Source organism: Heliangelus exortis, chromosome 29 (genome assembly GCF_036169615.1).
Source record: "Heliangelus exortis chromosome 29, bHelExo1.hap1, whole genome shotgun sequence".
Lineage (NCBI taxonomy): Eukaryota > Metazoa > Chordata > Aves > Apodiformes > Trochilidae > Heliangelus > Heliangelus exortis.
Window position 1 is genome coordinate 5,275,589 of NC_092450.1, and position 16,897 is coordinate 5,292,485.

The following is a 16,897-nucleotide window of genomic DNA, read 5'->3' on the forward strand; positions in this document are numbered from 1 at the left end:
CCCCGACGGGAAGGGAATTATGACGTCAGTTCCACCGCCCCCGCTTACGTCACCGCTCAGGGACGTTAAACCCGAGCGCTATTGGCTGGTTCCAACCCCGAGCTGCTTACGTCACTCTTGACGTCACATGAGAGGTGACGCCCACCCAACCGGGGAGAGGCTGCACCCCGGGGTGCCGCCGGTGCCTCCTGCAAAGCGCGGGGCGCAAATGTCTCGGAAAAAGGCGGACAAAAATAGCAAAAAAACTGAGGAACCCTCGTCCGGCTCCTCTCCTCTCCCGGAGGCTGCTGGAAGCCAGCTCCTGCCCAAACCTGAAATATTTAATGAATATGTTATTAAACAAGAACAAAATCACTATATAAAAAGTAAGGGCATCTTGGAGTTGCCTCGCCCTTTGAGAGGCTTTTTTGGGGGCTTATAGTCAAGTTTAAAAACTGCTGCAGGGTCTTTGCCAGCCGACACACCACTGCCTTGAGACACCGAGATATTAAACAAAGAAATTGTGATTGTGGAGTTTGCACTTCCCTGAGGCTGTAAAAACGACCCCCAAAGAGCAGAGAAACGCGGACGTCCGAGCAGATTTACTTTCACCCTATTCATTCTGTAGAAAAGGATGACGACGCTTCTTAGTATTAACCAAGATTATTTAATGTTACACGGGGATTAGCTCAGCACATGCTGCGAAACGTATCGCTCTAATTCTGGGTTAGCAGGAGGGAAAATGTGGGTACAAATCCACGGATATTAAACACAAAGGAAAAGCGAGTATGGAATGATACGGATTGCATTTACCTGTACCAAAATATAAGCGAGAACATACAATTATGACGCTATGTTGGAGTACAAACACGTGTATATACATTTTTTTGTCGGAGTATATATTTATATCCACACAGCCAGTAGCATACTGTGTGTATACATGCAGTGGCTGGGATAACTGCTAGCTATTCTATAGAAAATCGGGGACACATCGGGGATGAGAAAAAAGGTAAAATAAAGCGTATTTCTAAATACGTGCATGTGCATACATGTATGTATATTTTATATTTATATAACCACGCAAAAACAGAGGACGTGCCGTCATAAAAAGGGTTACACAGATGTCAGCCGCAGCCCCCCATGCCTCGATGCAAACAGTTCACGCGTGTTCCTACATAGCACTCCCAGATTTATTCCCCCTCGGGCGCGTGTTTTGGTACTTCTGCCTGAATTAAGGATATATTTTTTTTTTTCCTTCTAGAAATACATGTTTCGATTCTAAAGACCAAATTCCCTATGACACCCCCCCCCGGATGGCCCCGCTCTCTCCACAGGCAGGCGATCCGGGAGTCGGAATATTTAGTTTAATTAATGCAATTAGGCATTTTTATTTTTCCTTTTCTTTCTTTTCTTTTCTTTTCTTTTTTTTTTTTTTTTTCTTCTTTTCTTTTTTTTAAGTGCTCTGGGGGTGGAGTTCAAACCGAAGCTGTGGGATATGGAGGGAATACGAAGTGGCAGCAGCGGTGTAAGGCAAGAGCAAACTGCACAGGGTCCTCTGGGTGCAAAGTGGAGAAGGGATGGGGCATCTTCCTCCCTCGCCCTCCTCTGAGGGGGTCTCACCCCCTTGGGAGCGGTGGGGAGCGGTGCCCAGCGCTGCGCGGCCTTGGGACGGCTGAGCCCGCCCGGGCCGCCTCTCGCTCCCGCAGCTGAGGGTGCCAGAGACATCTCCCCCTCACCCTGAGGGTTTTGGGGACACACACAGATGGGGAACCCTTTAGGGCTTGCGGTGTCCGCGTCCTCACGGGGTGCTGCTGCTGCTGGTTTTAATTTTGGCGACGACTTTTTTCTCTTTCACCCGCCGGTTCTGGAACCAGATAGTGATCTGTCGCTCCGTGAGGTTGGTGGCGGCCGAAATCTTTCTCCTTTTGTCGCGGGTGATGAACTTGCTGCTGGCGTACTCCTTCTCCAGCTCCTTCAGCTGCCCCTTGCTGTACGGGACCCTCTTCTTGCGGCCCCGGCGGAAGGAGCAGCCGTCGGGGGGCAACTGCCCGGCGGAGTCTGAGCATGAGGAGAAACGGGGCTGAGGGGGGCTGAGGGGGTGCCCACGCACCCTGCACCCCCCCTGTGCCCCCTTCCCATTACCTGTCCCTGCAGGCAGCACCCTCTTTCCCTGCCACCACATTTCTTCCCTCCAGCCTCCCTGATATTTAAAGATATTTAGGTGTTAATTTCTCCAAATTGATAGTTAAAGGTTGTGTTGTGGGTTTTTTTTCTTTCCTGAATTTCTTATTAATATTGTGGGGAGATATCCAGGTACAGGTAAAATACCGACGTGGGTAAGACCCGCGCTAATTCCCGATCAGAAGCTCCGCGTTTTCAGCGTGGTCGTTGCGCGGCCGAGCAGGGTCAAGGGCAAGTTCAATCCCACCGGCACGAAATGGGAAGGGTCCGTGTGTGTGTGTGTCCCAACATCCCCATTCACGGCCCTGTACGGTGGGGGTCAGGGGCATCCCTGCCCCATTTAAAGCAGCCCCAATTGCTGGTGCTGTGACTGGCCGGAATGGTGTCTGAACTCGGATGGTATTACCTCCCGCCGCCCGGCCATGAGTTACAAAGGGAGGTGTTAATCAAAAGTATTATTTTTGGAAGCCTATCTACTGCGTAATTGGGGTTAACTCGCGAACGGGTGTTCCTAGACGGCAAGAGCAGCTCCCCAACAGATTATTTTAAACCTTCTCAATCCCAGCCCCGTACGATGGACCCACAGCCCCCCTCCTCCCCTCTCCCAGACCAAGCCCAGGGTTTTTACCTGCAAAGGCGGATTTCAGGAGGTACCCGGCCTGCCCCTGCTCTTTGGGGCAGCACATCTGGCTGCTCCAGCCGCCTCCCAGAGCCCACGGCTGATGGTAGCCATCCACGGGCAGCAGAGTCTCATGTCGGGCTTCCCCGGGGCCGCCCAACCCCGGTACCACCGACACGTCCAGGTAACCGGCGACGGGCTGGTAAGGAGCCCCGTAACCGGGGTAGAAAGCGAACTCGGCGGGGCGGCTCTGGAAATCCTCGGTAGCCCCGGAAGGATCCAGGTATTTCTCGGTGGGGAAAGGCCCCTGAGCCGGGCCGGCTTTCAGAGCGCTGCGGGAAACGCGGCAGGAGTAGTAACCGCTGCCGAAATATCCGTAGGGCAGCGGGGCGGAGGCGGCGGGACCCGGAGGGGCGGCCGGGGGAGGCGGTGGGGCAGCGGAACAAGGCTTGGGGGGCTCGGCCGGCCCCTCCGCGGGGTAACCCCCAGGGTTCATCCCAGGGGGAGGCGAAGGACCGCCGAGAGCAGGAGGGGGAGGAGGCAGCAGCCCCCTGCCCTGGCCGCCTGCGAAGCCGCCGGCTGCCAGGAGCCCCTCGAGGCCCGGGGGGCCGCGGGGCTCCGGGGGCTGCATGGGGGGCGGCTCGGGGGCCGGGGCATGGGGAGAGCCTGCTCGACAGCACCCGGGCACTGCCCGAGGGGGGTCCCCGGATCTTTTTAAAAGGCTGTGAGCTGCCTAGAGCTGCCTTTCCCCGCCGGGCTGCCCTGACGCAACGGCCGGGGGCTGCCTCATTGGTTGCTGCTCGGGGAGAAAAGGACGGAGAAGGAGGAAAAAAAACCAACAACCAACCCCAGAGAAAAAAAAAATACACCTCCGGCTCCAATAAACCCTGGCTGCAGAAATTGCGAAAATACTTCTATTGCAATGGGAGAAGGAGGGGGACACACCGCCCCCCCTCCCCACACGTGACAGGCGGGTACACGGGAGGCGCCTCATGAGCTGCATCTTGGAAAAAAAAAAAAAAAAAAAAAAAAAAAAGGTAGAGATGGGGCGAGGAATGGGAAAGGGGGAGGGTTGGGGGGGAAAAACGAAGGGAGGGAGCGAGAGAGAGGAAGGGGAGGGAAGATCACGTGGAGGATCAGTCCCCGGTGGAAAAATCCGGGCTCAGATTAAAACCACCTTTTTCCCCTTTTTTTGTTTTTTCTCTTCCTTAATTCTGTGTGGCCCCTTCTTCCTCCGCAGGTCCGGAGGCTTCTGTCCTGCAAAAAAACCGTCCTGTCCCGAGGAGAACCAGCAAGGTGACTGTGGGCAGACGTGGGGCAACGATGAGGCCCTGGGGACTCCCAGCCTCGCCCCTTTGCCTCTGCTGGGTGGGGGGTTTATCCCCTACAGATCTCTGCACACCCACACTTTCAGCTTCCAAAGGCTAAAATCTTTATCCTTAGGCAGAGGGATAGGGCACGGCTCTAAAAGCAAGAAAAGAGGGAAAGTGGGGTCCTCGGCATTCCGAAAAAAATAACTGCAAAGGGAGGAGAGGAAACAACCTGCCTGAGAACACGCAGGGCGCTGGCATGGCCCTGAGTCGGGGCTGCAGGTCAGTCTGGGCCGCGTGTGAGAAGCACCCCAGAGGGAAAGCGTTGGGAAAAGAGGGGTGGAAAAATAATACCCAGAGCCCTTTTGGGGTCCGGGAGCAGCAGGCAGGTGGAAAGAGAGACAGAAGGGGGAAAGACAGACTGATGTAGCAATGAGGGGTTACATCAGCCTGGAAAACTTTGGGATGAATACACCGAGGCCTGTGCCTATTTTGCGTGCTAATTAATTATTTAGGTATACGTGGTTTTAATTGTTTGTACACATGACACAAACACACAGCCGCGTTCCTCGCTCCTTTTTCTCGCTGGTTTTCCCCCAAAGGCCTTGTCTGAGAGAATTTTTGCCAGAATTCCTCTAAAAGCAGCTTGGGCTCATGCCTTGTTTCCTTCGTGCAGAACAATCTAGATATTTCTGCTTTCTGCTTATCAAATCGCAATCAAAATTCTTCTCCTGCCACGTTTCAGGCCATCAAAGCACAGACCCATCCGCCCAGAGGAGCTGCCACGGGGTTTGACACATAAGGACACCCCGACAGAAAAATAAGGGTTAGAATGATAATTGCAAATGTCCCCCAGGAAGGCAAAAGGTTCGCTTCTCTGCGGGGGGCACAAGACATCCCCCCCCAGCCCCAAACCCGGCTCCTTGCAGCTCCCAGCATCTGCAGGGTCTTTGCCCCCGGCTGCTTCGGCGAAATCCGCTCCCGCATCCCTTCCGTCTCTCCCAGGGAAATAAATAAAACGCATCGCGAAGTTGCATCATTCTCTCTCCTTGTCCACTTAAAAACCCCGGAGTCTCACCTATGGTTTTGTTTGTTGTTTTGGTTTTTTTTTTTTTCAATTAAAATTTAAAATAAATCCCTGTGGTTTTTGCCTTCACCTTTCCGTTTTCAAAGCTTCTTTCCTCACTTTCCTTAGTTTAACGACCGCGCTCCTTCTTTGATGCCCTTTTTATTCTCTTCCTCTCCTTCCCTCTCTCCATTTGCTTTGAACCCGCCCATAACTGGGACGCTGGGGCACGACGGGCGGGCGAGTATTTGCCGAGGGGGCCGCAGCTCCCTCGCGTCTCACCCCACTTCCCTCACGGAAAGGTCGGGCTGAATCCGGAGGTCAAGGCCAAGTTGAAAGTTAAGGACCTGTTGCCTTCGGGGCTTCTCTGTGGCCGTCGGGGCTGACCCAGTCACATCGCTCCCCCCCTCCCCGGGGTCGCGGGGAGAGTTCGTCCCCCGAGGTGAAGCTCCCGAGGTGTCCCAGGCTGAGGTTGGAGCCGGACAGAGCGATTTGCTGCGGATTTCCCCGGTAGTTTGTGGCACTTTATTTCCTTTTATTATTATTATTATTTAATTATCATTAATATTAATCAAAGCGGGGGGAAAAATAGCAGGAGTGCGATCCACCGACTGAAGCACCCAGCGCACACGGACACCCCGAAAAAAGGGGGTACGGACGCACGATTGATGGAAATAAGATTTTATTCCATTTCCCAAAAACTCCTCGGGCAGGCCGTGGCGGGCGGGTGGCACCCGGCTGTCCCTGTCTCCGCCGATGCTGTCCCGGAGAGGAGCAGCCTCAGGGAGGAATTCACCTTTTCACCCCCCAAAACCCTCTTCAGTTTATTTCTTTAGAGGCATTACCGGCTTCCGAAGTTGCAGCGTACTTCGTGCTTTTCAGCCCGTGCTGCCCTTCAGCTCCTCTCCTTTAGGACACGTTGGGAAATTTTCGAGCAGGCTTTGCCGTGGAAAGTGTTTAAAATTCAGCCTCAAAACTAATATTAAAATTTTCAATCTATGACAAGTTTTAAGGAGAAAATTTCAGGGTGGTGGTTAAGTTCACGAGAAAGGGGTTCTTTTCAATAAAAAAAAAAAATCTTTTACCAGTTTCTCTCTCATCTCGGTGATGTGGCTTCAAATTATCAGGTACCCTTATCAGTTTGCAATTATTATTTTATTATATTCTCGATAGAAACCATTTAATATTTATGCCATCTGGAATCTGAAAAACAAAAACCAAAACCAAACTATAGAACAACTTTTTAATAGTCTGAGATTTTTTTCTTTGTAAGCCAATTGAATTTGAGGCCATCTTTACAAAAGACAGGGGGAAAAAAAAACCTCAAAACCAACCCAAACCCCAAAGCAGTTTGAAGAGGGGAAGGGGGAATTGGAACTACTTAAAGACTTAACGTTTGGAAATAATCAATTGTTGGAAAATTGAATTCTGGGTCTGGAAAGGAGCCCAGCTCTTTGGTTTTTAATTTTTGGCAATATTTCTGGGAAGAAAAAAAAATCAAATAGAGGCAAATATTTTGATCTTCTCTTTCTTTCTTTCTTTTTTTTTTTTTTTTTTTTTTTTTCCTTCTCCTTTCACCGCCGGCCCCTTCTTCCCCACCCCACAGGCATCCCCGGAAGGTTGGGATGTAGGTGCGAATATTTCTCTCCCTGATGCCTGGAGAGCCAGAATCTGTACTTTATAGCACATTGCTCGTGGATCCTTTGAACAAATCAGCTGGCATGGGAACAGAGAGCCTGGTCCGACTCCTCTTTGCTCGTTTTATCCTTGCTCTGCAGTGAAGCCCTGGCGCCACAATCACTGCACTGCACTTCTGGCATTCCCCCCCATCTCCTTCTTTTTGGTGTGAAATCTGGGGCGATTTTAAACTCGGGGTGTTTTTTTTAACCTGGCTCTCTCCATCACTGCACCTCCTGGGTTTCCTCTCCCCTCCCTGGGCTGGATTGGAAGCTCCTTCCTTGCTGTTCCCTCTCCCTTTGAGAAGCTGGCCTGGGGTGTGTTGGTGATGTCTTGCTCCTGGTCTGGCCATCCTAAAACCCCCACTTCGGGTCTCTCCCTCCTCTTCAGCAAAGTGAAAAAAATGAGACACAGAGAGAGCTCTCTGAAGGCTGCAGAGGCCCCCCTGCTCCTAGCCCCAAACCCATCCACTCCCTTGGAAAGTGCCCCTCCACCAGCTCCCTTCCTACCTCCTGCAGCTGCTCCCCCTCCAGCCTCGGCCTCTCCCAGCCCAAAATCTCACCCCAGAGAGGGTGAAACCCCAAAAGGGACCAACCCTGCCCCCACTTCTGCTTCTGGGGGGGGGAAGAAGAGTACAGTGAGTGTGTTGGGAGACTTTGTGATGAATAAATCACAAGAGATTACTGCAACCTGTGGAAGATGGGCCATGCAACACCCTCACCACTGCCATTGCCCGTGCCTCTGCCAGGGCAGCTCTGGAGAGGTCTCTCCTTGTCTCCTCAGCCCACGGTACTGTGATGCAGGGTGATTCCCAGTGAAGAGAGATGGATACAGCGTGGAAGGGCACTGAGCACCAGGCCTGGACCAGTCTGGAGCCCCAGTGTATGCTGGGCTGCAGCATCATGGGGACAGACAGGGACATCCCCATCCTTGTGGGTCTTAATGTATTTTTACACATTTTTGCCCAGTCAGAAATTGAAGGGTTGGGAGCACGGTCTCCTCCCTGTTCTCCTCTCAGCTCCTGAATCCAGTTTGAGATCCCAGCATGAGGTGGGAAGAGCGACAGGGAAGGAGTGAGAGCACACCACGAAACGAGCATCTCTGGAAACACTCTGAGGCCAAACTGCATCCCCAGAGCTCCTCTTCCCTGATGCTGCCCTGGTTTCCTTCACTTCCCCAGCTCGTGCCTCCAGGGAGATATAAATCCCCGCGGTAAATCAGACGGGGTGGGCAGCGAACTCCCCAGAGCATCTCCACCGGCGGCCTCCGCTTCCCATCACTCTCTGCCGTTTGCACCTTCTACCTCTCTCCTCTCCCCAGGACCCACGGGAGCAGCCCGGGAGGGCGAGGCGCGGGGCAGGGAGCCCCATGGGTGCCCCCGGTTCTGCCCCGCCCGGGGTGGCCCTGAGCGCCGAGCCTGCCTTGGTTCTGGGTCCCCGACGGGAGTGGGCGGGTGCCCGGGGTAGGTGGCGAGCGGGGAGGAGAGTTTCAAAGGTCGCTTTTCCCCTCTTTCTCCTCCTTTCCTTATTGCAAGGGCGGTGGCCGGGAGTGGAGTAGAGAAGGGTGGGAAAGAAGGCGGGAGGGGGAATGCGGTGGCCGAGGGGAGACCCTCAACCACCTCCCGCATCCCTCCACGGGCTGCAGCCGGGTCTCGGGGGGTTCCACGGGCTCAGGGGATGCAAAGAGCCTCAAATGGAAGTCGATATCCAGCTCCAGGTGTCTCCTGGATTCACAGCTTTCCCTCGACACATTCCCGCTGGTAGAACTAACCAGCTGATGCCCAATTGATTTAATTTGGGGAAGAAACGCGTTGCTGTGAATCAATTAAAAAAACAGCGCCAAGTACTATTCGATGAGCGAGTGAATCGTTTATCTACGAGAAGGGCCAGACTACATCAAATCCCACGCGTGAATATCACACTGGTATTGTTGCTTTACAGGAAGGGCAAAGTCGGCTGTTTTGTACTCTGCTTTCCAGAAATATAAATCCATCCATTTCTAAGGAGCAAAACACCGGGACAACACCTTACCCGGTGTTTGTAATCTCTTTTCTTCCCCATTTTTTTGCACCCTAGGAGGGAGGATTTGGGCTCCTCTCCCCAGTCCCGCCGGTTTTGGGAATGAGGGGAGATTTTTTCAGTCGATTTAGGCCGTTTGCACGCAGACAAGGCTGGAAACCCCGCGGGTTTCAGCACAAGCCAGCAGGAGCTGGAGCAGAAGCAATTTTTAAATTTTTTTTTCTCCCTCGATTCGGAAATAACTGAATTAAAAATCACGCCTGAAAAGTTTAGCGCAGTTCAGCTAAAGCGAGAAAAAGGTCTTTCTATAAATCCAGGCACTGAACAAAGCTGGTGTATTCTCACCTCCAATTCCTCCGAGCAGGAAAAAGGGTTCAATATTCACTGTCCTTAACGTCCTGATGATAAATAAGGACCGTGGCCGAACAGCAAGGACGTAGCACGCATCAGCCCTCAAGCCAACGGGAGCATCAATGCCCTCAGCCTTTTTCACTCGTTTTCCCTAAAAAAAGCCAGGAGACTCCTTGTATTTTTCCCTCCGCCGCTGCGGTGCCCAGTGACACCCCAGGCGAGTTGTGCTGCAAACCAGGCAGAACGATTCCCACCGCCACATCTCCATAGGTCTTTATTTATTAATTATTTTTTTTTTCCCGATTATCTTGTTTAACCCATACCGGGTCGACTCACCCCAGCCCAGAACCGCCCCCGAGCCCGTTTCCCCCCGCCCCGGGTTCCTCTCCCCGCACTTGCCGGTTTTCCCGGTGCTCGGAGATTCCGACGGGGAGAAACCCGCTGTCTTCCACTCTCCCCATGCAGATTATTAATTAAGAGACACTAATTATAACGAAGAACCTTTGAGAACTTCCCTGAGAACGCATTTATCCATCCGTTACACCAAGAAGTAAACGGATAAATACTGGCATCAATCATCACAATTGTTATCACCGCTGCATTAATAACCATATTGATACTGCAATATTCATGCATTATTATAATAATTATCCTCAACAGAATACCATCCCGGTGATGTTTGTATTTAATCTCTGTGCCCGCATATACAAAGAAAGGTGAGGAAAGACCCGCTCAGGACAGGGCAGCACCGCGGGCTCGGGGGGCACCGTGTTTCTAAAGCCACAAATAAACATTTTCTCTGTTTGTTGATCAACCAAAAACAACCACAAAAATCAACCAAAAAAACCACAAAGTCAAAAACAAAACCCGCCCCAAAACTCCAACAACAAAATACTGACATAACGCAGGAAAGCGGGTAAATAATTATAAACTCAATTAAGATTTTTTTCCTTAAACTGTGAGGGTTTGTTTCACTTAGTTCGTGTGTTTCCTGAATTCTTCTTATTCCCGAAGGAAGAGGCGTTTTCCCCTCCTCCCTCAGTAATGTTCCAGCGTTACCTGTTTTTTCAGCTATTCTGGGAAAACGACCGATTTTTCCTCTCCCGTTTCAGTGCCACCGACTTCGAGGCTCCTGGTAACCCCCGTTGCGGTTTAGGGGGTGCATTCGCCCCCTCAGAGCCCTCCCTGGGAGGGAAAGGTGCCCGCAGCCGGGACGGATCTGTCGGTGCCCGCTAATTACCGACTAATTACCGACTCCTCTCCTCCTTCCTGGGCTGACAAAGGCATCGAATTCTCACCCGCGAAAGGTGCTGCTTTATTTTATGTTAATTATTCGGATTATTAAAGAGGAACCAAACCTGAAGGTGCTGCCAAGTTGCCCCAAAAGGTGCCATTACAGACATTAATTTAAGGAGAGGTTTGTGAACCACTCGGCTGGTCACACCCCCAGGGCTAAATTGGGTTTTATTTCAGTTTAATTTTCTTTGCTATTTTCTTCCCGGCAAATTTTTTCTGTGGGGCCCGGGGGTCTTTGTGATCTTGGACATGAACCCTGGGGTCTGGATGGAAAAATTGGGAACTTTCCCTGTTGAATCATTCCTGTCCTCATGAAACTTCATGGAAAGGGAATGATGAATCTTTCAGTAGCCTTTCCCCACCCTGCTTATACCTTTTTACATCTGAACTTTCAGGCCACCTCTACAGCTTCTTGTCCTCCAGCAAGGAGAATTAATTTTCCTTCTTAATTATCAAACAATCAGGATGTAAAAAACGAAACAGATCACAGCATAACCGTAAATAAAAAATAAACCACAAGTGCATGGTGTTAGGAAAGCCAGATGCACACTGGACATTTTTTCAGCCATTTATTTGTGTTTGTACTGAGTTTTTTACCCCTTGTTCCCCCTGATCAGTGCAATTCTCTTTCCCAGAGACAGTTCTCCATGTCAGGTGTTTGAGCTCTGTCTGGAGCTGCCTACAGATCATGAAATCCATTTAAAAATTCAGCATTTTTCAGAATTCTGACAATTTTTTTTTTTTAATGTCTCAAAATTATGTTCTTCCTTCTAATTTCAGGCCAGTCCTTGCTGCTGATCAATGCAGTTGAGGCATAACTTAAATTTCCAAAGGAGCAAAAGATTAACAATGACAGAGTTATTCACTGCCACCCTAGAAAGCCCTTCAAAAAAGCATTTTCAGTCCTTCCCCTTGACAAATACCCTTCCAACATTGTCCAGGCCAGTTTTTCTCTTACAGCAGATGTAGACCACATGTGTACACTTCCACACCCGTGCAAGGTGAGTCTGTGTCTGGCCAGTCCTCTTTCCATTGCCAAAATCATCTGGACTTTCTGCTTTCTGTGCCCACCTCCTGTTCTGTTCACCAGGAGAGGCAGATCTGGGCTCTCCCTCCTTGTGCAACGTGAACACCACACCAGAGCACCTCCAAAGCACCCATCTGACAGATGGCTGACCCTGGATGTTGCCTTTCCACTGTCATTATCTACAACTTCTGCTGACTTGTCATGTGCTGCAAGACATCAGGGAGTGCTGGCTCATTTTTATCAATGCCAGGACCAATAAATGCTGCTTGCTGCTTCCTTGGTGGTTGGGAGCAAAGTTACCACCCGGGTGACTGAAAGTAATCATGGATTTCTGCACCCAGGCCGTGGCTGCTAAAAGCAGGGGGGTGACACTGCCATCCGTGGCAATTTTCCATTCCTTACTGAACACGTGTCAGAAAGACTCCTAGTTGTTGCTTAAGAAAAAAAGATGAAGAATTAGATGTTTTTTCCTCGTGGTTATTTTGCTGTAGTTGTCTCTTTTCTTGAACTCCTCCTTTTCAAAACTGCTTGTAGAGAAGATGTTCTCCTCCTTCCTAAAGGTAAGGATGTAAAGGATCTAAAACCCCTGAAGAGGGATTTTATCTTGAATATTCTAAAAAAAATCTGTATTTTCTCCCCCTGATCCCTACCCTTCTTTGGTATACTAACCCAGGGATGTCAGGCACAGTGCCTGCTCTGGCTGTGCTGTGGGGCAGGAAACCCAGAAGATTTTCATCAGAAAGGGGGCAGAGCACTCCACAAGCTGCAGCCCTCCCTGTCTCTGCTGGAATATAAATCTTCAGATATATGTTGTAATGAAAGAAGCTGTCCCATAGGCACTGGAACTAATTAAACCCCAATCCCATGTTCCCAGCAGAGGGGATGTGCCTTGGGGGCAGCACAGCTCTGCCAGGATCACAAGTGGAGACTGCACCTTCCTGCACAGGCTGGCAGCTGGAATCACCACAGGCCCCTGAAGGATGCTGAGCAAATGTTTTGGCTCCTGACCTGTGTCAAGTGCCTTGCTGTAGTTTTTGCTCCTGTTGTTAAGTGTTCTAAAGTACAATTGGGTGGGGATGTGTTCTGCTGTGACATCCATGTTTCCATTTATTACAGGGTTACATCCTGACACACACATATATATATATATATTTATATTTATATCCCCATCCTGCAGCAGGTTATCCACACTGCTTGGGCAGGACAGTAATTAAAACCCCATTAACTGATGGTTATTTGTAGGATGGAGGAGCACCAGCAGCCAGCAGCCCAGCCTTAGCAGTTGTCTGAGAAGGGGCTCTCTGAATGCAACCCAAAAGGGCCACAATGCTCCTGCTGTACCATTTCTTTCTTGGTGAAGGAGGAAAGATGGAAGCTGAGGCTTGTTTTGCCCTTGAAATGAAGTGACCAGAGGGTGAATATTATCCACAGCAGCTGAAAAGCAATCTGACTGGAAAGTGATGCAATTTTCACATGTAGACAAACCCTTTAATCTCATTTTGCACGATTTTATTGTTGCAAAGGGTTTGTGCACTACTGCAACTAGATATCCCCTAGCCTAGGCAATTCCTCAGTGCCTTCAGCTGACAGTATTGCTGTATATAATAATTATAGCTCATGATCTTCTTACTTTGCCCAGCTGTTATTGACACAACTCATTTGCCAGACGTTGTTTGAAAAACATACTACTAATAAATGCCAGCAGAATCTGCATGTGTACAAAATATGATGGAGTGAAAAATAATCAACCTGCTCCAGTGAACAACCAAAACAAAGTGATCACCACACACAGTCAGACCTGAAAGCCTTCCAGACAGAAACATCTACTGGAACTGCTTCCAAAATACACAATTCAAAGTGGGCAGAACAAAGGAGGTTTGGTTTAACTGAGCAAGTTTATTTCAAGAAACCAAGGTGATGGTGTCTGATATTTTGGTGTATTTTGGCTACTTTAGTTGCTTGCACTCCCCCAGCTCTAAGCAGGGGTGAGGCTGTCCCTGTGCTTTGTAGCACCTGGAACTGCCAGCCTATTCTTGTGGGTACCTTCCCCACAGAAATACAATTTTTCCTGGCTTCCCTGTAACTCCTCTTTGCCAGCTGCCATTTCCCAGGAGTCCAAACGAAAAACTGGTACCAGCTTCCAGCTTGAGCTGGAAGTGGGAAGTGCTGGGAATTCAGCACCACCCTGATGAGCAGCAGGGAAGTGGCACAAGTACAAGTGCAGAGCATGGAAAACGTTTCTCCCCCACCAAATGAAGTGAAGACAACTGAACCTGTGCTTGCCCTTAGCTGAAGGGCAGTGTCAAAACTTCATTTTCTTTTTGATTAACTCTCAGATTAAGTAATTTAAACGGAAGGAAAGTGATTCTGCTGAGTGACACTAATTTCAGTCTGATTCATTTTACAGTGTTGTAAAAACAATTATGTGCCTGGCACCCTCCAGAACATTGAACACTGTTCAATAACCACCAGATCTACTGAGATGAAACTGATACAGCGTGTTAGAGCATAAAAAAAATGTGCTCTGCAGCCAGACCAAGTGGACAGTGGCTTTTTTTTTTTTTTTTTTTTTTTTGCTAATATAAGCTTGGCTGGTTTTCCTCAATTTAAATAAAAAGGTGCAGCTGCTATAGTATCTTTTGATCAAATTTTTAAAGGACTCTAACTCTCACTTAGTCACTTAATTGGATTAATTTGATTCTTTGGAAGTATTAATAATCTGTGGTATTACTTATTAGGGGGTTTCAAAGGACTAACATCTTGGGACAGATTTTTAATAGTTAGCAATTAATGCCAGAAATGGCCAGTCCTAACTCACTGGTCAGGGCCACACACAGAACACTGAACTTCCAAAAGTCCAGGTTTTCTGAAACTTGCTGCTTTGGTTTGCTGTTTCCTGACTACATTTACATATCTGGTCATTCTAATATCTCAACTGATATAATTATTAAACAACAACAACAACAAAAAAGCAAATAATTAGTTCTGTGCCCTTTTCCTTTCTCCACAGTGACACAAGGCAATGAAGAGACTTTTACAGACACAGAACCTTTTCTATTGAGATTCTGCCATTGAAACAGATGACTTAGAAAAAGAATATCTCAAAAAAAAATCACTTTTCCATGATTAAAAGGTAAGAGGTGACCCATGGCACAGCAAAACCAGTTGAACAGCATCTCTATCTACCTCTGCTGCAGATAACAACAATCACAACAAAATAACAGCATTTCTCTAACATAATTCCACGGGTGAAGTTCAAAGTATGAGAACTGAAGGCTGAACTGGCACAATTCACAGCAGCAGGCTCTGGACACAAGGATGATCAGGTAGAATGAGGCACTGAATCCTATTTGTTCTGTTACTGGTAAATACAAAGCAACAGCCTCAAATCCCTCTGATGTTGTGAGGGCTTTGGACGGGGACACTGCTTCCTTCTCTTCAGTTTTGTTAACATGTAGTAAATAAATGTACATTTTCTGAAATGGTGCTTGAAAAATAAATCGCTTTGTCCAGTGAAGCAATTTGTCAGATCCACGAGGACCTTTTGCCTCTAATCAGATGAAAACTATTCTGAGGAAGGGCATATCTGTGAGTAGCTGAGTGCTCTTTCAGCAGGGTTAAGTGCAAAATGAATGACTCTCAATGGAGCAATATAAACAACAAGCCCTGCCAAACCCCCAGACTTACAGGATCACAGTTGGTGTTCCTCATTTCAGTGTCTTCCATCCTTTACTCTTCAAGAGCCTGAGAAGTAAGACTCTGCTGCACCACATCAGTGTATTTATTTTTGTAATCTTTACAGGCTTAGGAAGTGTCATAAATGTACAGGTTTGTTGCAAACACATCTCATCCCGTGAAGGGAAAACTCAGGATTTGGTGCAAGCACTCAGCTCTTCAACTGAAGGTCAGAGCAGAGAAGTTTTTTTTCTGCACTAATTGTGGATCAGCCTGTGCACTGGCCTTCTGAGCAAAGGAGTTTTTATTGAGCAAAATAAGAGCTGCCAGCAACCAGACAGACAGCAAGGCACAGTACTACTGTTTCATGTCAGGACATCCCCAAATTCTTCACATGTCTTTTTCCCAGGCAGATTTCACTGGTCAGCTATTGACAGATGCTGTGTGCTGGCAAAGGGGTAAAAATGGAAGCAATTGCCAAAGAAAGCAGTTAAGAAAAGAACCAACAAAATGGTTTTGTCAGTTCCTGGTGAACAACACTGTCTACAACAGAGAGGATCTCTCTGATTTGGGGACACGAAACTTTTGGGACCAGAACTTTGCTGAAGCCTCACAAGGAAGGAAATATAATAATTAGGAGATAAATGCTATGTCCACACTATAGGCTGAACCTTTAACCAGCCTCAGTTAGTTGGTTACTAACCTCACTCAGCTGGTTACTCAACTGGAAGTGGTAGAGCCAGGGCAGGGATTCTTGGGCATTGTCAGTTCTCAGTGAATTAAAGGTAGCTGAGACAAGGGGGTTCCCAAAGGAGCTGACTCCTCTCTGCTACAAACCTGCATGCAGAGAGGGGTTCCATTATTTTGGTGCTTACCATTTGAAGCCATCTCTGTGCCATTGTTCAAGCAGACATCACAGTTTGAGGCCAGCTCCTCCATGCCACCACTGTGGGGCTGCAGGACAGATGCAAGCTCTGGAGATGGACTGGAATAATACACTGAAAGAAAGAAGACTCTTCTCCTCAGCTCATGACACCCTTGCTACAGATTCTATTAAACCCCTGCCTGGGACTGCTGAAAAGCTTGCAAAACAGACCCAAAAAATCCACTTTCCTGGCAGTGTATTTATGCTGCATTGTCTCCAGCAATGACAAGGACAAGATGGACAAAGTGAAGGCAGCAGAATCTGGAAGCTTCAAGGTTTTTCCTTTCAATTATAGCTTCTACCAAGTCAATACATCATCATGGAGACAGTTACCATACACTGAATATTGCTGATTAATAAAAAACAAAGCAAATCAGTTCCCCTCTTAAGAGTGTCCAATCCTTCATTCCTAAATCACTTTAAAATTAAAATTAGAAATCTTGTTGCTCTTTCAGTGCTTTGCTTTAACATCTATAAAAAGTATGCTGGGAGTAAACTGCTGAGGCAGAGGAAGAAAAATTACCTGCTGAGCAACACATCTCTCCTCACTCCAGTGTGAATGGGCCCCACTGAAACACACCCATCTGCTTTTTATGGATATTGCAAAAAAAGAAAAAAAGTAAGCACCACCCTCAGCTTGAAATTCTAGCCCCAGGTTGGATTCAGAGTTGACACCAACCTAGTGTGTGCCAGAGAGGAGGAACTGACATCAACTTGCTCTGAGAACGAGTCTGCCCCTTCCTTACTCAGTCACTTCCACCGAGGGTCACTTC

The 16,897-nt window shown here is 48.6% G+C and overlaps 1 protein-coding gene across 1 annotated transcript; it reads right to left on the reverse strand.

The window, feature by feature from the left end:
- Window positions 1-1,439: 1,439 nt before the first annotated feature.
- HOXB13 (homeobox B13) lies at window positions 1,440-3,745 on the reverse strand. The gene is made up of 2 exons (XM_071728461.1): window positions 2,789-3,745; window positions 1,440-2,037 (listed from the first exon to the last, which is right to left on the reverse strand). The coding sequence occupies exons 1-2, from the start codon at window positions 3,408-3,410 to the stop codon at window positions 1,778-1,780; spliced, it is 882 nt and encodes a 293-aa protein (XP_071584562.1). The 5' UTR covers window positions 3,411-3,745; the 3' UTR covers window positions 1,440-1,777.
- Between the last annotated feature and the right edge of the window lie 13,152 nt (window positions 3,746-16,897).